The sequence below is a fragment of the Pararge aegeria genome, chromosome 26 (genome assembly GCF_905163445.1).
Source record: "Pararge aegeria chromosome 26, ilParAegt1.1, whole genome shotgun sequence".
Taxonomy (NCBI): Eukaryota; Metazoa; Arthropoda; class Insecta; order Lepidoptera; family Nymphalidae; genus Pararge; species Pararge aegeria.
Genome location: NC_053205.1, coordinates 710,099 through 732,467, shown reverse-complemented (window position 1 = coordinate 732,467; position 22,369 = coordinate 710,099). Strand labels below are relative to the sequence as shown.

The window sequence follows — 22,369 nt, the reverse complement described above, 5'->3', positions numbered from 1 at the left end:
GCAGATTGGTGGACACATCAACCCTTTTCAAAAGAAATCAAAAATGTTTTATTCATGTAGACCTTATCACAGGCACTTATGAAGCGTTCATACATTTAACATGTTACACTAATGTTAGTGATGGTGATAACTGCATTCGTTAACTTTAACCTAAAGCTACGAGGGTTCCAAACGCGCCTTGGTCTAAGAAGAGCCCACAACAAACTTAGCCAGGTTTTTTTTTGTTATCACTATCTCACAGTTGTCTAATGTTGAGCTATGAAGTAAGAGCAATTCACACCCAAGCATTTTTATCATACATGTAATCCTTAATATTATAATAGGATTTTTCTATAAGCTTACGTTTTATATAAACTTTGAACTTAATGAGAGACATCTCGAGGATTTCATCTGGTTATTTGTTATAAAAAGATATACAATTACCCTTAAATGAATTACTAATAATATGCAGCCTCGTAAACTGCACTGCACTTTGAGAACATTATGGAGTACTCTCAGGCGTGCAGGTTTCCTCACGATCTGTCCCTTCAACGTTGAAGCAAGTGATATTTTAATTGCTTAGAACGCACATAACTTGTAAAAGTTGGAGGTCAGTGCCGGGATTCGAACTCGGCCCCGTGAACTTATCACCGTTCCACGCTCACAATGGACCTTTTTAAAGAGAACTTTAGAAAATACCATCAGTAAAAGATTGATTTTCTTATAAACATTGCGGTGATTCATATTCATTTACATTGCTAAATTGTTAATAAAAAAAAAAATGTAATTCTTTTATTTTTTGTTAATTTATAATTGATACTTATTTGAATTTAATTAATCATTTAACATTATAAACATATAAATATAACATTTGACGGAGCACTCGGGGCTACTGAAGACAGCGCCACTCACGCATCACGCACGCTTATGTGAGATAAAGATTTTAAAATAATGACAGTGTATAGTCAGTATTTATTTGAAAAATTAATGTACGTTCATAAAAACATTTCTAAATTTAAGAAAAAATGTGACCGCAATAATTTAAACATTAGAAGTAAGAATAAACTTACAGTGCAATATACTAGGTTACCTAAAATTCATAATTCGTTTAAAGGAAATTGCATACAATTCTACAATAAACTACCAATTGACATCTTGGAGATGTCTCTTAAAAAGTTCAAAATTTGTATTAAACGTAAGCTTATAGTATAAAGGACTACGTAATCGATAAAAAACCTAACCAGATTGCTCTTCTAATAATTCTAAATGACATTGTGAGATGGTGATAAAAAAAAAACACCCGGCTAAGTTTGTTGTGGGCTTCTTCGTAGACCAGGACGCGTTTGGAACCCTCGTAGCTTTAGTTTTAAGTCTACGAATTTGGTTATCGCCATCATCTCACTACCGTGTAATTCTCATGTGAGCATCAAAAGTGCCAACAATGGCACTACCTACTTGAATAAAGATATTTTTTAACTTTGACTTTTGACTTTGACATAAGTAGAAAGTAGAAGGAGAAGTTAAAAGGCAGTGAAAACAAAAAGCAATGTAGCATATGACGTCAATCGTGAGCTGGCACTTATTCAGAGCAAGAGTCGCATAAAGAAGGTCTCTGGCACCGTGTCAGAGGATAACTGAGTGCGAAACAAAATTAAAAAAAAACATTGCCAAATTGCAGATTAAGGAGAACCGCCGCGCGGACAAGATCAGCGCGGGGCCCCAGAGCCACATCCTGGAGGGCGTGACGTGGGACGAGGCGGCCAAGCTTGTGGGGGAGGATGCAGCCAACACCCACACCGGGGACCATGTCGTGAGTGCTAGTTTGTTTGTATTACCTGCTGGGTGGCTTCGGCCGTGGCTGGTCACCCTACCGAAGAAGACGTGCCACTAAGCGACTTACGATTCAATTCAATTATTTTTGACCCCCGACGCATAAACAACGGGTATACTACGTTTGACGTGTGCCTGTCTGTAGCATCGTATTTCTTGAACGTATGAATTGATTTTGATTCAGTTTTTATTTATTAATAGTGTCTAATACTAGTAATAGTATACGACGGTGCAGAAAGGCATATTCAAGTTTTTTGGACACATCTCAAGGAATGAAGGGTCGATTGAACGATTGGTGGTGCAAGGACAGGTTGAAGGAAAAAGGGCAAGAGGGCGGTCACCTACTCGTTGGCCAGATACGGTGAAATCGCTGACCCAGGCAACTGTGGTAGAATGTTTTCGACACGCTACCAACCGCCAAAAGTGGAGAAGACTCGCGCGGAAAGCCGTGCAATCCAATGATGCCCAACGCCATGGAATTCATCTCAGCAGCCACGACCACTCTGCCAAGAGTGCACGACTAAGAAGAAGAATACTAGTAATAAATATAAAAAATAAATAAACTGATATATACGTAATAATCATTAAAGCCATTTTGTCTGCGGGTAAATCAATCTATCTCTTATGAACACGGGGAATGTTCAGCACCAGTCCAGACACTAATAGAGTGAGGCTAGCACCTGACGGTAAGCCTATTAACTTCGTAGAGATTCATCTGTTTTAACGTATACTTAGCTCAATAAAGTTTATTAAGATATTAAAGAATATTTATGTGACATTTTTATAGAACTTTGACGTATATTTTATTAATAGATTTGTAGTATATTATTATTATTTGATTAAAATACTGTATATGAATTTAATTAAAAGAGCATTGTAAAGACATAGTTTTTAAGAAATCATATTTGCATGCCAATCGATGGCGATTGTAGCACTATTATATTATTGTACACCCACCAACTTTGTTACTCAATCTGCAAATAAAGATTGAAAAATTGAAATTGAAATTAAGTGCTAAATCGAATGCCTAATGATTTAGGCGTGTAAAAACGTTTTACCAATTCTTGGGTGATAACTATTGGGGAACGGTTGATGTATGCCCAGGCATCTACTTAGATAAGCATTACATTGTTGATCCTAAGATGTTATGGTGTCTAGGAATGGGTATGGCAATTTATTAACTCTTACATGAGACCATAAGGCCATTGAAGACGCTCCCTCCGCAGGTGCTGATGGGCGCGGCGTCCAAGGGCATCATCCAGCGCGGCTACCAGCACAATGCCACCATGTACAGCGCTCCCTACGCGCGGAACCCCTTCGACCACGTCACCGACAACGAGATCGACGACTACCGGCGCACCGTCGAGCGAAAGCAGCGCCCCGACTGTGAGTATCCGCCCATCCGGCTCGAAGGACCGAAAACTAGCAAATGACAGCAACTTACAACGCCACCGTGCGATCGACGCGGAACCCCTTCGGCCACGTCGCACCGTCGAGTGAAAGCAGCGCCCCGACTGTGAGTACCCGCCCATCCGGCTCGAAGGACCGAAAACTAGCAAATGATAGCAACTTACAACGCCACCGTGCGCTCGACGCGGAACCCCTTCGGCCACGTCGCACCGTCGAGTGAAAGCAGCGCCCCGACTGTGAGGACCCGCCCATCCGGCTTGAAGGACCGAAAACTAGCAAATGACAGCAACTTACAACGCCACCGTGCGCTCGACGTGGAACCCCTTCGGCCACGTCGCACCGTCGAGTGTAAGCAGCGCCCCGACTGTGAGTACCCGCCCATCCGGCTCGAAGGACCGAAAACTAGCAAATGACAGCAACTTACAACGCCACCGTGCGCTCGTCTCGGAACCCATACGGCCGAGTCTCACCGACGAGCAGTAGCCGCGCCCAACTGAGTACTTGTCCATCCGTCTCGAAGGACCAACTATACTAGCTTTGTACTATCAACAACTGGCAACCGCGCCCTTCGCGCCACTGACAATATAATCGACGTCTACCAGCGCAGAGTCGAGCCCCGCCCGATGTCGTCGAGCAGTGGGGCTCTTCTCATGGCGTTCTTTCGCGCTCGCCCCACACCCCCGGTTACGCAGTAGCAACCCCTAGGGCGGTTATCGTCAAGTGTCCATACGAAAAGCGAAAAATCGCAAAGTCGATCGGAAGCTATTACCCGTCCATTCGGCTCAAAGGACCAAAAATAATAGATCGTTAACTAACAACAACACAAAAATCAACCATTTAAAGTGCGCCGAAGATCCTGTTCGACCACGTCGCCGACAATGAGATCGACGACTTCCGGCGTAACGACCTCGTGGTCGCTTGCCGAGGTGACGCCAATCACTATTGTTTAAAAGGAATCCAGGATGTAAGAGAAGGAAAAAACAGACCTTGATACTGTTTCAGATATTAGTAAGGGTTTCTTGTTTCCACTGTGAGGAGATATGGAAAATTAAACATATTAAATTTTAATTATTGAAGTCTGAAAAAGATTTGATAATGAAAGATAGTAGTCTAATCTTTTATAATTATTATTGCACTACACGTTAGTTCGTCACTTTAATCTCGTCCTACCCTCCCTTCGAATCCCTTATCCGGTTCGAAGGACCAAAAGAATGCATAGTGCTAACAATGTGTTGTTATGTTCGCAGACGACACAGATATATCTGAATCGGAAGCTGTGAGCGCGGCGCAAGTGACGTCACCCAACACCGCGCCCTCCGACACCGAGGACGAATCGCGAGACGGTGAGTGGTCACCGCTATCAGCTAGCTTATAAAGCTTTAATAGACGGAAATGCAAAATTATTCTTTTTTTCGAAAGTTTATTCCGAAATGGTCCCATGAACCTGAACTATTTGAAAAATTACAGAAAATAAAGCTCGGTTTTTTCTATCGCATAAATATGTATTGTTTACGCAATCACAAAACATTACATCACTCCTGTACCAGTGGCGTGCACCGGGTTTATTAACAGGGTATGCACTACAGTGGGAAAATTGCATAAATGGCAAAAATCCTCCTCCTAAAAGAGTTATATTTGAATACTAGCCGACCTCAGCGCCATCTATCGGGCTGATTTGTGAATATAAACCATCCAGAGTGCCACCCAAACGCATACCAAGAAATTCATTCAATTCGGTCCAGTCGTTTAGGTCGAGTTCAGTGACATACACACGCATACAAGAAATATATATATAAAGATTAGGGTAACCACTGCTTTTTTGCATATATGAAGTGCACGCCACTGGCCGAAAGGGTTACACAGACTAATTCAATATATCGGGGTAAACCTACATTTTATATCAAATTTAGTAGTAGTAGTAACAAATTTACTTTTAGTTAGGTATTAAATTTACAATAGAAATCGTTTTTTTTTTAACTTCTCTTGTTGTTTTATAAAAATGTCGCGTGATTATATTCCCAGAACAACGCGTTCTACGGATAGAGACCAAGCAAGTCCCGGTGCGCAGCCAGCCGGAGGTCGTCCTCAGCGATGGTAAGTGGTCACCGCTTTCATTACCAACCTTATGCAAGATGACTATTTCATCGTCTTTCGCCTGCAAACTCTGTAATTTATCCAATGCAATGGCAATGTTTAAAATGTAAATTAATGCCCGCTTATATACAACGTTGTTTTAGATTTTACTATGAACACTTTAATATCTGGGGAAGAGGGGGGTACGGGTGGGGGAGGAGTTTTCGCGAGTCTGCATATAAACTTGTATGATCGGCATGTATGTTTTCTTTTGCAAGTTTGAATTTCATGAAGTGATACGATTTTATTTGAAGTGGTTTTTGAGACCCACCTAGCATGTACTTTAGAATACGCAATACGAATTTTGAAAAAAAAAAATTAGATTAGTCTATCAAATACTAATTGCATTCTTCCATTTTCTACTTTATTTTGTTTTTGGTAGAATCACATCAGTAACATCTCACTCTACGTCAGAGTGTTCTGTGTGAGATTATCTACCTATTCGATCGTGTGAAAGATAACCACGATTTGTATGGAATCTAAACAGCGCCATCTCGTTACAATACTGGTAAACAGACTTGTCACTAGATGGCGCTCGATCTATTCAATAGAAATCGTAGTTAACTTCCACGCGATCGAATCTGTAGAAAATTTGAAATGGAATCGAGCGAGCGTCTAGTTACTATACTGGGAAACGATATTACCACGAGATGGCGCTGTTTCGATTTAGACAAATCGTAGCTAACACGCGATCGTATAGGGAGAATGGGAATCTCACACTGGGTAGTCTGACGTGTCAAGTCAAGTAAATTGGAGTAGTTTGAATGCTCCGAAAGACATTACCGAACTCCGTTGAGTTGGGTGTTCGACATGTTGTGCTTCTACCATAAATTGTGAATGCATATGAACAATGTATGATATATCGCGGAGTGAAGGAAAAAGATAGACGGAACACGCGCTAATGTGTTAAAGTGAAGCCAGTTTAGATATCTCGCGACTAGTGAAAATTTTTACTCGCAATGCTCATATATTTAGCCATTGAATAACCAATCATGTGTGTTCATTATATTTTTTGAAAGTTGGTTCATTAATTAATGTAAATGATGGATAGAAACAGTGGCGTGACTAGGGTTTTGAGTTTGAGCAAGCCCAGTTACCTAAAGGACAAATTTAACTCGTCATGATCTCTAAGTCACCATTCTTGTTGTGCTAATTGACAAACAATATCAACAAATCTTTGAAAAATACTAGGTGCGATTAAGTCAGCACGCGAATAATGATAAAGAAGTTTCTATGCAATGTTTGCCAAAATTAAAAAGTAATCATAGAAATCCCAAGTGTTTCTTTGAGTTCTGCTCTCTTTAATTCTTAAGATGCCTGGTAATTTATGTCGTAACCAGCCGGGTTCCAACCATTCTTTTCATTAGAAAAAAAATATGCAAAGCCAACAAACAATTTTTAAATTAAAAATTTTCTAGGGAAATGAATACAAACTAAAATTAGTATTTACAATTAATATAAGCCGTCTAACTGTTCCCTGATGGGCATGGTATCCAAAAAGCTGGCGCTATTGCCCCTTTGAATAGCTAGACTTAGCCGTTGGGCTAAATAAGCGCTCTTGGGTCACCAGACGTAAGGACCAATTTTTGGGACACGATGTTATTAAATTAAATTGTTTTTTTTTTTATTGAAGTTCCTGATATACACCCAGATTAATTTGCTATAATACCCGACAATCAAACTATTCTGTACGACTGAAAGACAACAAAACTTAAATTATATTATATTAAGTTTAGTAGTACTTTTAAAAAATAATATCTCCTGTGAAGCATTCGTTATCAAAGCAAAGCGTGCGTAAAGAGCGTTTTGTGTTGCTTATAAATTATATTTAGAATCATTTTGTTCTCAACAGCCATTTACCGCCGATCTTTTTCCTTTTATCCGTGGCAAAGTTTAGAAAAAAGAAAATAGTTCTTTCCCTTTTCTGCATGACATTGTATTTCTCCGTAGTGGACACGACAGATTTCTTGAATGCCGAGAGGGACCACGCCGACCGGACTAAAGGTTAGTTCCAGTTTAGTGGGTTTAGTGGTTTTAGTGTTACGCACTAACTGATTAAATTGCACTTAAACACATTGTGTTTGGTATATTTTAACACTCACTATAAAAGATTTTGGCAATCATTACTTATTCTACAGTAACGGAATATGATTTAAAAATGATACATATTTTGACGCCTGGCATCAGGTGTCGTAACGACTCACAAGTGTGTAAAAATAAAATCTTTTTAGTGGCTGCTGAAATATTACGGTTTTACATAAAACTTTAACTAACCAATTGGTTTTTATAAGATTTGATTTAAGAGATTATTCCAATAACATAATAATATTTTACAGTAACTAATAGTTGGTTTAAAACAGGGTGGAAATACAGTTGAAATTGTAATAATGATCAGTTTTAAATTTGTATCAATCGGTTATGGTATTTACAGATCTTTAACGTCGCAGTTTTGTATTACTTACTGTATAAAAAAGCAATATTAAAACGTTTGTAAACTCGAACGCTCTCATCTGATTTTAATTTAGTTTTCAGAAATCTTCGTTTTTTTCAGTTCTTTAATAGTTATCGACTTAGGTTTGTTACTTTTTACATATTTCTATACAATTGAATAAGTCATGTCAGTCATTATATAATACTAAAAAAACAACACATTTAAAATGAATTATCTTGAGCCTACAATGTTTTTGTTCACATCACAGGAATTTAAAGAACATTACTAAAACTGGGTATGTTTAAAAAAAAAAAGTTAAAGTTTTATTTACAACAGTATTTGATGCACGTGGTTCTATCAGGCTAAAGGGAAAAGCTAAATGGCGCTAGAATATGTAGCTCACCTGAGCATCTTATTATATGACCAGAAGCCGATCACACGTGTTGCGCACACGCAACTGGCTTAACTACAACGGGCATGTTTCTTCGCAGAGCTCCGTTTATCTTTTTCGTTTAGTCTGTGATTATATATTATGCACTTTTTTTTTGTTTATTAAACAAACATGCATTTTACAGCATGTATGACTAATAAATACTTGGGTTCCATAGGCAACAATCAGTTTTTTATTAGGTTTGTTTATTGATATTAGAATTATCTAATATATATAATTTTTATAATTAAAGTAATTAAAAAATATATTAATATTTTTTAATTACTTTAATTATAAAAATTAAGGATTTTTTTTATAATAATAAAGTTGCTTATTATTAATTTCAAATAATCATTTCTACCTTCATTTCTAACCTTCATCTCGGATTGTGTATAAAGATTCTCAACGGGACCCGAACCTACTGTCCGATGACGAAGTCTTCCTGGACTCCACGTCGTCCGTACCGTCAGGGTCCGCGTCGGTACCCATTCAAGGACCAGTTGTGATTCGAACCCAATATACTGCAGTCCAAGGGACTGTGGGCAAAGGTGAGATGAACGGGTGTGAAATTGACAGACGTTAGTGAGAGTGAGATAGCGATGGGTAGTGCGAAAATGTAGATGTTGTGATAAAATGGAATGTGCGTGACAAAGATGGTGAAATGAAATGTTGAAGGAATGAGAGAAATGGATGATGAAAAACGAGTAATGATAAGTAATGTTAACTATTAAGAGAAAGTAATGAAAGTCAGGTCAATTAACAGGATAAAAACATATAAAAGTGGGCAAGACAGTAATATCAGAGTTAATTACAGACTAGAAATTTCGATGTGGTTAATGTTTCAAAATGTGTAATAAGTAATAGAGGTAAAGAAAGAACGTGATAATGTATTAAAAGATTTAAATGAAGATATATAGATTGATAATGTAAAAGACTTGGAATGGATATAGATAAAATATTATGAGCAGAGTAAGAAATCATTGTGAATTAATTTTTAGTAGAATGTAATTTAAAAAGTATTAAAAATAAGAAATGATAAAGATGATATAAAAGAAAGTATGTCAAGATGAACTAAGTTGCATAAGAAAGTAACTATGGTTTCCGAAAACAATAATAAAGAAGTGAGAATTGATGCTTGATTGAAAAGGGCAGTGTTATGAAAAGAGATAAAGTGTAAAGAGAATAACAGAGCAAGTGTTTTTGTTTATATTAGTGAGTACGTTGTCTTATTGTTTCGTCTTCGCTTGGTGGTAAAAGCAGTATTGTTGTTCTCACATTCCATTTGTTTTAGCGTTATACGTTTGGGCTCGAATACGTCATAATCATTGTCATCACGCTTATTGTGTTGTCTCAAGATCATAGTATCATATTTGTGGTTGTATCATATATTTAGGCTGCGTTTCCACCAAGGATGTCTCCAAGATGGCGTATGGTCAACGTGTGTGAACCCACCGTCTGTTTCACTTAATTTCCGTTGATTTTCAATTCTTTAATATGCAATTTCAATATGGTGTAATATTTGCCAAGTGTTTCATTGTACAATGGATGATATTTCACATTTCAGCTCATTATTAGAGGTACAGATTTTTTTGGAAGTTATTTTGGTATATGGGTTTCACACACAATGCCTCTTGCTACGAGTCTCTTATATCTCTGATGGAAAGGCGAATTGGTCATATATGTAGCTAATCCACTCAATTTGTGTCTCACTCTTGATGTGAATCATTCTATGGTCCCGTTAAGAATAACTTCTTTTTTAAAAAATGAGTAGGTGTACAGGTAAATGGGTAGGTTTTTAACATTTTTATATAAATTCGATTAGTTTAAAATGAGACTGTTCATCTACATTTACAATATTTAAAAAAGACGCACATCGAATAAAGAAAGAAATAAGCAATGAAGAATAATTTAAAACTTTGAGATTTGAATAACGTTTGGCGCACAATCGAAATTAAAACTAATATCACTAATGTCATAACAATATTTATGACATTACTGAGAGAAGTGCCATCGTTTCCACAAACGGCAGAGTAGTAGAAGAAGTCGTTTTTCATTTTGATTATAGTTTATCATCATCATGGACTAATAAACCCTTTACTAACAGGTACAATACTAACGCAAGCTGCAAATCCAAACGAAGCTTTATCATCCCACAAGCGAATCCTCCACAAGTATCCTCGAAATCCCAATTTTGATAACGTCATCCAAAAATACGAAACAGATAAACATCCCAAATGTAAAGTCAGCTTAAAATCTCGATTAGTTAATGCAAGCAATAATGCTGTAGCGGTTTTTAATTCAAATATTGGCAGCAGTCGTTCCAGTTTATATTCCATACCGTCAATAGATTCTGACAGGTGTAAATTTGACTATCCATCGAGGACAAGGTCCCTCCCAAGGGCCAAATCCAGAGATACTGCTAATAAACTTTATAGGACTAGGTCTCACAGCGGTTTCATCAATTCATATATTAAAGACCCCGAACCAGCGCATTATCATCTTCCCAGGTGTAACTCTTGTGGATCTATTGTCGTCTCATACTCAAGAGATAAAATCGATTGTAAGAGTAAAGGTTACAGTTTATATTTGTCAGTAGGTAACATACCAGATAGATGTAGAGATGAGATCGAATATAACGTAGAGGTCGTTAAAGTGAAGAAAGATTTTGTGTCGGTTTTTAAAATTGCAACTGAGGAGTTCGTTGAGAGCCAAGAGTTTAACGAGGATAATTACCTAGGCTATATAGGTAACAGCTTGACGTCAAATCAAACTGTAATCGAAAGAGATAAAAATGAAGGTACTGTAGAAGATGGAAATTCTACTGTTACTTCATTATGTAAAGACGATGACGCTATATGTAAAGAACTTATAGATGAACAACTGGATAAACATGGCAGTGATGACGTTCACAGAGCAATACCAGTGAATACAGACAATAGTTTTGAAGATTTAAATATAACTATTGATTCAATTGAGGGTGAATATCACAGTTTTACAGACGACATGGATTTCGAAGAAATTGTATACGAAAGTCCAGTAAAAGATCTTGTCGAAAAGGATATAAGAGATTACTCAGTGCCCATAGATTTTTACTGCGAAGATTATGGTAAAAAAGATTTGAGCCCCAAAAAATCACCTGTAAAAAAGCTGGCTGTGAAACAGAACATCCTGGAACCAATATTGGAAGAGTCTAAAAGTTCATATGATGATTCTGGTGATTACAGTAAACTTCAAAGTAAAGAAGATTTAGTTGTAGAAAATGATAAATATATCAAAAATGATGTTTGCAGAAACAGACTAAGTTCTCTTAGTGTGACCACTTCAGAAAAATGTATAAGTTTCGACTCGATAACGGAATTTGAGAAAAACGAAGTAATTGCTGATGTTATTAGTTCCATTTTTAATAAAATTGAATTACACATTAGTGAGGAGACAGTTGTTTTTGAGCGTCACTTCACTGAAAATATGAATTGCCAGTTAGATATAAGTACAGAAGAAGAACAAGAAATTGAAAATGAACAAATTGAGTTTGAAACATTTTCTATTACGCAAATGGTTGAAAATCTTAGATACAAGTCAAATGAAACAGTTTTATCTGAAACTAACGATTTGAGTATAACACAAACAGTAGTATCGGCAATAGTGCATTATATTTTTGACACAGCGTTCTACTGGTGTGCGAATAAAGAAAAATGCTATAAAAGAAAACAACATAAAAAAGTTATTACTGTTGTTGATTATGAGGACATCGTATTTACTACTTTACCTGAATGGTTAGGTTTTGATGAAAGAATAATCGAAGATGAAAATGAATTTAACAGTAATGCAGAAGTTGAGCATTGTTGTAATTTAAATGAGACTTCTGACGGTGTATCCCGTAAAAAAGAAGTGATAGTCAGCAGCACTCGTTCTGAAGAACTTACTAAGTTTAATAAAAAAGATAAAAAGATTGAAGTGACGTTTAATAATAGTAATAAAGAAATCAGTATCGTAAATGAACCTTCAAATACTAGTAAAAATGATAGGCAGTTTGACATCATCACATTTAATTATGAAAACAATACAGACACTTCGAACAGTGACATAAACGAATCCTTTTACTCTAACGAATTAACAGAAAACGAACAAGATATTGCACGTATAGAAGAAACTTCATCGTTCTCTTATCATGACATGTGCAATGAATTAGAAGAATTTAACAAGACTGACATTTCTGAGCAATTTGATAATAATAGCGCTGAAATTGCTGCTGATATAATATGTAGTTTAATAGAAAAGTCCTTTAAATTTAACGAAGAAGATTCAGAAGTGAAAACTAATTCTTTTAACGACACCTTTATTTTCAATACAGCGTTCGTCGAAAAAGACGTATGTTACGGCAGATCTTCATCGCCGGAGAGAAGTCATTTTGACGAATGCTCTGAATCACCAATCAAGCATGTAGACCACTCTTTTATTGGAGATGATTTGAGCGTTCTATATCAAAAAGATGAAACAATACTTGGATCACCATTTGTCAAAAAAGCAAACGTTCTATCGATGTCTCAAACAGTACATAGCGGCGGAGTAAAGTACTGGTTATCTTTCGACGATAGTATAGATATAGGACAGGTTGACAAACCCAGGCGTAAATCTAAATGCTCAGATAATCTGCTACCAAGTTTCCTTGTCGTCGATTTCGATGATAAATTAGAATCTCCTAATCTCGTTAAAGAATTCGATGGACAATTTATGGTCGATACCAAAGTTAAACGACGATCCGGCGTCCTTTTTAATGATGAGAATATAGAAAAACATAGTAACAATACTTTCGTAACAGAATCATCAGATTACAATACATGCGAATCCACCGGCGATTCTAAGATTGAAAACAGCAGTTTCCATGAACGACTTACATTTGATTCCAAACAGGAAATCTGTGATACGGAACGTTTAATATTCGATTCGCGGGTAGTTACTAAAAAGCGTTTATATTCATCGTGGCCGCCGTTCGAACATACAATATTCTATAAGATAATATCAAAATTTAGATTAACCGATAGTTTTGATCTAAGCGATCTGGATAAAGCTAGATTCGAGAATAGTTTATAAAAATACGTAAAATAAAAATGCTGATTATCGGAAATAAGTCATACGGTGTAAACAACGTGACGATAATATGGCATCAAAAAGTTACTTTTGAATTTTTGGCCAGCTTCTTGGCGGAAGTGGTGTAGAGTCATTACAAATAGAAAAACCGGACTTGAAATAATCTTTTTTTTTGTTTTTAATTAACTAAATGAATTTGTATGTCGCATACTCCTAAACAGCCAACCTTTTCGCACGTATATCTGTCTCATCAAATATATGTGTTTATAAAATAATTATCTACCATTTTATTTTTGGAGATTCCGTTATCAAATAAGATTTGATGTATATACTTTTTATGGATGCATTTAACATTTGAATTTTGCATGGCCAATGTGATTTTTTCTTGTGACATTTATTTGGTTTGCTTGCCTGTTTTTAAACTTTTTTTTTTCTCAGTTTCAATAGTAAACTTTTGTATTGACTTGTGTTAATATTGAATACAAAATTTTACCACTACATTTTTTACTTTTATTAACATTACTGGCTACTGTTACATTTTGTGTTGCTTCATTGGTAATATTGTGTTTTTTGTACACGCAACCTCACCTACAGTTTGTTTTTTTTCATCTTACGTGTTTTTGCTAATTCTGTACCATAACTTACGTGTTTTCTATTTATGCTTGACGTGTTTTTGTTAATTTTACTAATATTAATATAGTGTGTTTGATTATAAGTTATTTTATTTTACCTATTTTATTGGAATTTTGGTCTAATATTGATAATTGGTATTGATACTTAAATTTTTTTTTTGTTTTTTTTTTTTTTTTTCTTAAATATTGAATATTAATTTACGGTATTTTCCTAATAGATACCATTTCTTTTAAAGATAATATCACATTTTAGACACTCATCGATGCTAGTCTGTAAATGTTCCTTTTTTGATTTGACGTGTTGGATCCGAGGATCATCAATGGTTGATGATTACAAACACACTTGTAACACGTCACGTCAAGCATGTTGAGTCATGTGTTAATGTAGTATTTCCTCTAAGAAAAAAACTACGATGGTTTAATAGGGAATACTATGATTCAAAGTCAAAACTATTTTATTTAAACATGGTCAGATTATATAAACTACTTTGTATTTATTTTTTCTGAGACGATGATGGAAATATGAGTTGTCTTTTACTAAAAAACCCAAGCAGGTGTCTGAAAAACCTCTGGTCTAAGTAAAAACCCCCACAAAAAACTCAGTTGGTCTGGAATCCTCCTATTTAAACTTTTCATTAATTTTATCGAAGACAAAAACATTTTTGAATTCTTCATTGACTTAAATTTTAATAAGTTGCGTGGCGTATTTTAAGTGTGTTGGTGTCATAAAGAACTAACAAATGCTGTTTTAAATTATATGTTTTGCAATTCTTAAGTTATTTATTATGCTTTCTGATTATCTCATTGTCGGTTATGAACAATTGCAATCGGTTTTTAAGTTATTTTTTTCTGATGAAATCTTTACTTTATACCTCAGAACAAAACAAGAAAATTTGATTACATGATATTAAGGTTTCTATTTTATCTTATCTATCGATTGTAAAATTTCACACCCTCAATTAGAAAGCGAAATAATTATTTAAATAAAAAAAAACACACAAATTATGTTCATAGGCGGCGTCCGCTAATTACGTAAGATGTTTAAGTGGGGGAGGGTCGAGGAGGGGGTCGAGTCAAATCTCATCTAATCTTACGTTGGAGAGAGGGGGTGGGGGGTCTCGGCAAATATCAGACAATTTTAAAAAACACCTCACGTAATTTATGGACGCCCCCTTAAAACGGACGGAAAAGTATATAACAAATTCTCCTAGATTGTTAATTTTTAATAGTTATGGCATCACTAAGCTATTGTTCATTGTCAAGTCAACATCTCCTGAGCATGCTCGGATATGTTGACGAGTTGACTTCGGAATGAAACGCGTAGAAGATATATTGCCGAATATCTGTTTGTGTGGAGTGCCTGCTTTTCGCGGAGTACAGCAAATTAAGCTGTATATTTTTTTTATCGATTACGTAGTCATTTATACTATAATAGGACTTTTAACTTTTTTTTTATAACGTTTAATACAAAATTTGAACTTTTTAAGAGACATCTCCAACATGTCAATGGGTAGTTTATTGTAGACTTGTATGCAATTTCCTTCAAATTCAAATTCAAATTCAAATCTTTATTTGCGTGATTACAGGTTAACAAATTTGATCTTATACTAAAACATAACAAGTAAACCTTTAAACGAATTATGAATTTTCGAACCTTTCGAAAAGTTCGTACCCTTGACCCGTCACATAAAGCCACAGAGCTCACCACTGCGCTATGGAGGTCGTTAGTAATTTTGTATGAAACAGACATATTTTCGCAATAATAATATTAGTATGAATGAATTTCTCTCTGTATTAATGTAATCTCTTAAACATATTAAATTAATATATATATATATATTTTTTTTTTTTTATACTACGACAATACACACATCGCCATCTAGCCCCAAAGTAAGCTTAGCTTGTGTTATGGGTACTGAGATAGCTGATGAATATTTTTTTATGAATATAATACACATAAATACTTATAATATACAGATAAACACCCAGACACTGAAAAACATTCATGTTCATCACAAACATTTTCCAGTTGTGGGAATCGAACCCACGACCTTGGACTCAGAAAGTAGGGTCGCTGCCCACTGCGCCAATCGGCCGTCATTGGGTTATTAGTTCTTATGGCATTAGTAAAACTTAGTTATAGTTCAAGAGCAAGTGGGAATTTCCAGCTTTTACCAACGCCACACTCTCTCTCGCATTTACAAGTCGTTACAACTGACGGCCTCCCTGGCGCAACGGTGAGCGCTATGGTTTTGAGTTGCAGGTCCCGGGTAGAATTCCCAGCTGGGGAAATTTGGGAATTTATAACTTCCGAATTTTCTCTATTGAGATCTGGTCGGGGCTAGTTGTGGTAACTAACCAACCGACAAAAAAGTGCAAAGCGATTAAGCATTCGAAATTGATTAGGGGAATAGGTTAGTTCGTTACCATCTTTGACTGCATTAACACTCACCAATTAGTAAGATTGCAGTCAAAGGCTAACTTGTAATGTAATAAAAAATCAACAAGTGTTTTTATAGCAATTGAAAATTAACACTAATTTTTCATGACAAGCTCTGGGGGCTAGTGTTAGGTTTTAGAATCCAGAAGAATCTTTTTTATACTTTTTAGTCCGTCTTAAAAACACGGTGTTGGATTTTTTTTTATTGAAATAATTATCGAGGTAACATGTCGTTTTGGTCCGCGTCCCGTACCTGCATGCTTAGCTTTTGGCTGGTTTCGAGGCAGGAGTTACACGCAACTAGCTAACAGGGGTAAGTGGCGCTTGCTTTACGTTCAAACACAATCGTAAACGGGCCAGCATTTCGTAAACAAAGAGAACTATGATATACACTTTGCTTAAAAGAGTTATACTGCTGTAATCATCAGAAAAATTCCATGCAAAGCGTATTTTCTAGCCCGTTTATGAGTCCTGATAGATCAAGAGATAGTGGGAAATTTTGGCGAGGTGCTTGAAAAAGTCTAAACTTTTATATTTACTAGTTGTTGCCCGCATAGTTCGTCCGCCTTTATTACGTTTTTTTACAAATGCCGTGGGAGCCTTTTGTTTGATTGGTATCATTTTTTTTTTGCTGTTTATAAAGTTTTTCTTCCAAGATTTTATCTTGTAAAAGCCAAAGAGATTTGTAGTTATATTATCTATTTATAGAATAGTGAGAATTTTTTATGTTTTGAGACGTACCTAAAGCAAGTTTTTACTTTTTTTAATGGACAAAAATACAATCATAAAATGTGGCTCCTTTAAAATCCCACTAAAACTGAATTAACAATTGTCAGCTTTTACCGGGCACATCTTTCCCACCGTCTCTCGAGCTATAATGAATGATGTTACGTCTTAACACTTTGCACTAAAAGCATGTTGAACTAACGTTTAAAATATAACACTATTTAAGTTAAGATAAGTTTAAAAAAAAAACATCAAGGTATGTAAATTTTTCCCCTAAATCTTTCATCACATTGTTTTTCTTTAATATGCGCTTTAATTATCCTCCGATTATTTTGACAATTAATCGAATAAAATGACCTTTTTCTAAGTCAATTCAATTCCTGCACTAGTGCAATAAAAATACACTTTACTGCACTTGTGCAGAAATGTTGAAAAAGTGTGAAGTTTCTGATAAATTTGGTTGAACGCTGTTCTTAGAAGTTTAATTTGTATTAAAATAATTGAGGAGTCCATGGGGAAAAAAACTGAACTGACCTCGATGCCATATTTTTGTTATATTTATTAAAATCAAGATTTAATTAAATGGACAAAATATATTGCAATAATTTAAAGTAATTTATCAACCCATTGCCGGCCCACTATCGAGCACGGGTCCACCACGCTTGCCCAGTGCGGATTGGCGGACTTGACACGCTTTTGAGAACATGGAGAACTCTCAGGCATGCAGGTTTCCTCACGGAAGCTGAAGTCTGCGTCCACTAGGCTTTTAGTGCTTTTAAAGCTGTTTATTTATCAAATATTTTGTGACATTCATTATTTTTTCCGAAGTCCTTTTTTTTTGTATAGTAATTATTGACGGAGCAAGGCGAAGCCATCGCCATCGCACAGAGCAGGGCATGCAAGTAGCTCGTCCTGCAACATGCCGCCCTGTGTCAACCTGAGGCGTACACAGCATTGCAACAATGCTGCTTAGCGGCAGAAATAAATATGGTGGCAGTACTTTACCGGACGAGCTCTGTCACAAAAGCTGAAATACTTCTCAGTTTATTTTTGTCACAATGCTGCTTAGCGGCAGAAATAAATATGGTGGCAGTACTTTACCGGACGAGCTCTGTCACAAAAGCTGAAATACTTCTCAGTTTATTTTTGTCACAATGCTGCTTAGCGGCAGAAATAAATATGGTCGCAGTACTTTACCGGACGAGCTCTGTCACAAAAGCTGAAATACTTCTCAGTTTATTTTTGTCACAATGCTGCTTAGCGGCAGAAATAAATATAGTCGCAGTACTTTACCGGACGAGCTCTGTCACAAAAAGCGCAAATACTTCTAAGTTTTTTTTTTTAATTTTATTTTACTCGTATAAATCGCATACACCTGTTTTGATGAAACTCATGTATGCGAACGTGCGTTGATTGCAGGCGAGCACACCGTCAACGGGGACCACTCTGACGCCCACCAGAGCACCTTCTCGCACAGCAGTAAAGAGGTAAGTTATCCTTTACCCCTTTAAACATCCTGACGCCCCTTTTTTAAAATATACTTAGGAGAAGTTTTTACCACCATTTAATCTAAAAATCTCAAAAATAAATATCACCGACCCGACCTACTAAACGGGTATCCTTCCACAATGAGATTGGCCTAGGGGTAAGTCCACCCGAATCAGTGCGGATCGATGGACATTTCAAGCCTTCGAGAACATTATGGCAACTCTCTGGCATGCAGGTTTATGGATATTATGGATCAATGTTTTGTTACTATTGTCCGTATGACGCCATCTAGCGTCGAGTGTTGTGAACGGCCCGAACATACGCTATCGATGAATTCACGACAAAACACATATTGCCATCTAGCCCCAAAGCGTAGCTTGTGTTATGGGTACTAAGATGACTGACAAGTATTTTCTTGTAATATACATATAAACACCCAGACACTTCGCACAAACATTTTCCAGTTGTGAATCGAACCTACGGCCTTGGACTCAGAGAGCAGGGTCACTGTCCACTGCGCCAACCGGCTATCTATTTATAATGTTACTAGCTGTTTTTCGAAAATTCGTTTGTTTTCCCGGGATAAAAAGTATTCTCTGTTACTCTCCGTCCTTTCAACTAATTCTCTCAACTAGTTGCTCAGTTAGGGAGTTAACTATGAACAGACAAACAAACATCGCATTTGTAACATCAGTAAGTGTAATCTCCGCGCAGGGCTCGCCCTCCAAAGAGGTTTCGACGGAGGAGTCCCCGAAGAAGGACAAGAAAAAGAAGAAGGGCCTGCGCACGCCCTCCTTCCTCAAGAAGAAGAAAGAGAAGAAGAAGGACAAGTCCGCCACGCCGCAGCCCGCGTAGAGGTACACCGAGAGTGAGCGACTTCACTTATATTTGTTTTTTTTTTTATAATTTTTATTAGTGTTTTTACCTACATTTGGAGGATTTATCAAAGAGACCACCAGATGAGGTTTTTTGTAAAGTTGTGCGCGCGCATCTTAACAAGTGAGCATGCGGACGACGTATTCCCCTCTAACTCAGTTTCGCAATTACCTTTATCCTGTTAAAATCGTGTAACCATGGCGCATTTCGTTCATTGCGTTCAGTGCATTCGTTACATCTTATAATTTCACTCACATGATTTTTCCTAACGCCGCTAAAGAAGTATATTTCAAAATATATATATATATATGGATAAAAGTACCTTCTTAAGATCTATTCGATCAAAGAGGCGACAAAAGTTGAAATTTTTCACTAACAAATTTTTCTCTTTCCACAGATTAAACTCAAAAACAACACTGCCATCTCGCTTTCAAAAGTAATTTTAAGATTTTCCCAAAATTATTGCAACCGCTCTGTACCGCTTGTTTCATGAACACACGCGGTCTATACTCCGGCCCATTGTACTGTACCCTACTTGACAGTTCGCTTTAGTGTTGTACGAATAGCTTCGTATCGATATCGATGGTTATTGTACAATTTATCGTACGTGTGGTATCTATATTGTAGATACAGAAAAATGTGACCTCCCTGGCACAACGGTGGTTGTGGAATCTAATTGGGAGGTCCCGGTGTCGATTGCCAGCTCGGGTGTATCTTTGATTTTACAGTATATATTGTTGGTCTCCATTAACTTTACTGCAAAGAGTTACCGCTAAGCAAATTTAGTGTAGCGATACGATCCCGGGTAGAAGGCGACAAGGAATGCGGTCTTAATATACTGCCACACTCTTTTTTCTGTACAGAAACTTACCATCAGATGTGAGCGTATTCAAGCACTGACTTGACTACGTCTTCTGAAGTTTTTAAAGATCTATTTGAATATACTCTCAACTTTATTCATAACACGATTTACTGACTGCACAATAGTACTGGCCCTAATTATACAACTCTTTGAGCGTTTTATATTATTATTGTTTGTACACAAAGCTCCAATGAAATTTAAGTTTGTATTGTTTGACAGCTCCATAAATATATAAAAATTAGGCTATTCCTGTTCACAAGGAGCTGTGGAAAAGGATATGAATATGTTAAATTGTCAAAAGGACAGCAATACATTTGACCCTGTCAAATTTGTTTATGAGAATTTGTATAAAGTTATACAGACCCACATTTTTCGTACATTTTGTTACTTTTCCACTCAAGTTATGTGAGTGTGATGTCACAAATTTTAGTCAGGATGAGACGTCAAATAGTGAATAGTACAATCGACCGGAGTGTATGTAAAAGTACGCGGAAACCCACCTTGGCGTTTAATGTTGCCACTTCACGATGGATGGCGCTCAAACTGCTTGAGCATCCGCTCAGTCGCAGCTGAGCAACCACTCAGCCCTGAGCAATCACTCAGCCCTGAGCATTTAGTAGTAAGGTAGATGCTGACGTAATTTATTTGACGATTTCGAAAAAATTCAAACCAGCTTCAAGTTTATGGTACATGTACTGAAAACATCCTTTTAATGAATTAGGTACATGAGTTCACGTGTAGTTTTTAAATATACGAAACGTTTATACATACACACCTATAGGTAATACAGTAAACCTAGTTTTTTTGAAGTCGGTTAAATGTAATGCTCTTTTTTCTTATGACTTGCCAAGCGCCTTATGAGAAATTGATATTTTTATTATTGATTTTTTTATATATAGTTTCTGTTGCTGTCCGTGCGTTTACAACGGGACTTGTTGCAGTAAAAAAAAAAAGAATAACATTGTTTAAAGCGTCGAATTCTTGGTTTATAAGTTACAATTACATTAAATATGTTATTTTTTCCAATAACTACAACATTTTATTCCAATTCAAATATAACAATAATGGCTTAGTTAAATACTCAGTTAAATGCTCAAAAGGTTCATAAGGTGGTAACATTTTGATTTATATTAAAAAGTAATTAATTATTTAATCATTAATAATACTGGCAACATTCCCATTGTAAAACATCTGGGCTAGTGTTTTGGTGCATTCTTAATTGAATAATTATATATAATTATTGTATTTTTTTATAATTAAAAAAAAATACGGCATGTAATGCTTTCCATGTTGGGGCGACCCGCGCCATTCGTGCTTTTAAATATAATTAAATAGTTTAGCTAGGGATGCGGCGATTGTAAAGTATCGATACTCGATTAATGGATCCAACTTAAAAAACGTATCTCTCTTAATAGATAGTGGAATGGCATTTTAGACTACCGTTTCAAATACTCGTGTGATTGTGTTAACTTAGTGTAAGCTTTCATGCCAACTAACGTTTATCTGTATTTTTAATGGAGGACCAAACGTCACAGTATGATGACAACTCTATACAAATACGACAGATTATATAGTTACATTAGGGACTCTGTGCTCCTAGGTTAAGTGAATATCGGTGACGCCTGAGTTACGTCATTCTGCTAAATTCGTATGTAACTGTCAAATCACTAGCCGTTCATACAGATCAGAATAACGCCAACACTAATGCCACGTTAGTTACTTAAATTGTTGCACTAGGAGCACAGAAAAACGTTGTTTGTGTAAAAAAAAAAACAATCGACTAGGCGCCTTTTAAAATTTTTAGAACATTTATAATGTATCGAGTAAAATAAGAAAAAGAATCCCAAGGATATAACTTTAAATGGATTGATAAAAATAACTGTCTTACTTGGCGATTTTTATGATAACATGCGATCTGAGCCTGCCATTCGCGTTGGAATAGCATGGTAGGTCTATGCTCCACTCTCATATATGAGAGAGGAAGCCCGTACCCTGCATTCTTACATTTATTATATAAAAGTTTAATGTTTATTACACTAAATAA

General features: G+C 36.2%; 1 protein-coding gene across 8 annotated transcripts in view; it reads left to right on the top strand.

Annotated features, from left to right (window-relative positions):
• The window catches only part of LOC120635408 (protein hu-li tai shao), a 113,042-nt gene extending 90,941 nt beyond the window's left edge, over window positions 1-22,101 (top strand). For 3 of the 8 annotated variants that reach the window (XM_039906421.1, XM_039906418.1, XM_039906420.1), the window contains 9 exons: window positions 1,658-1,789; window positions 3,036-3,195; window positions 4,467-4,562; window positions 5,242-5,313; window positions 7,303-7,356; window positions 8,612-8,761; window positions 18,519-18,586; window positions 19,302-19,444; window positions 19,861-22,101. In XM_039906421.1, the coding sequence (XP_039762355.1) occupies window positions 1,658-1,789; window positions 3,036-3,195; window positions 4,467-4,562; window positions 5,242-5,313; window positions 7,303-7,356; window positions 8,612-8,761; window positions 18,519-18,586; window positions 19,302-19,442 (873 nt within the window). In that variant the 3' untranslated portion in view covers window positions 19,443-19,444; window positions 19,861-22,101. Of the gene's footprint in view, window positions 1-1,657; window positions 1,790-3,035; window positions 3,196-4,466; window positions 4,563-5,241; window positions 5,314-7,302; window positions 7,357-8,611; window positions 8,762-16,638; window positions 16,687-18,518; window positions 18,587-19,301; window positions 19,456-19,860 lie in introns of all 8 variants that reach the window. The other 5 variants (XM_039906424.1, XM_039906423.1, XM_039906425.1 and 2 more) reach the window with 4 other exon arrangements.
• Window positions 22,102-22,369: the final 268 nt, after the last annotated feature.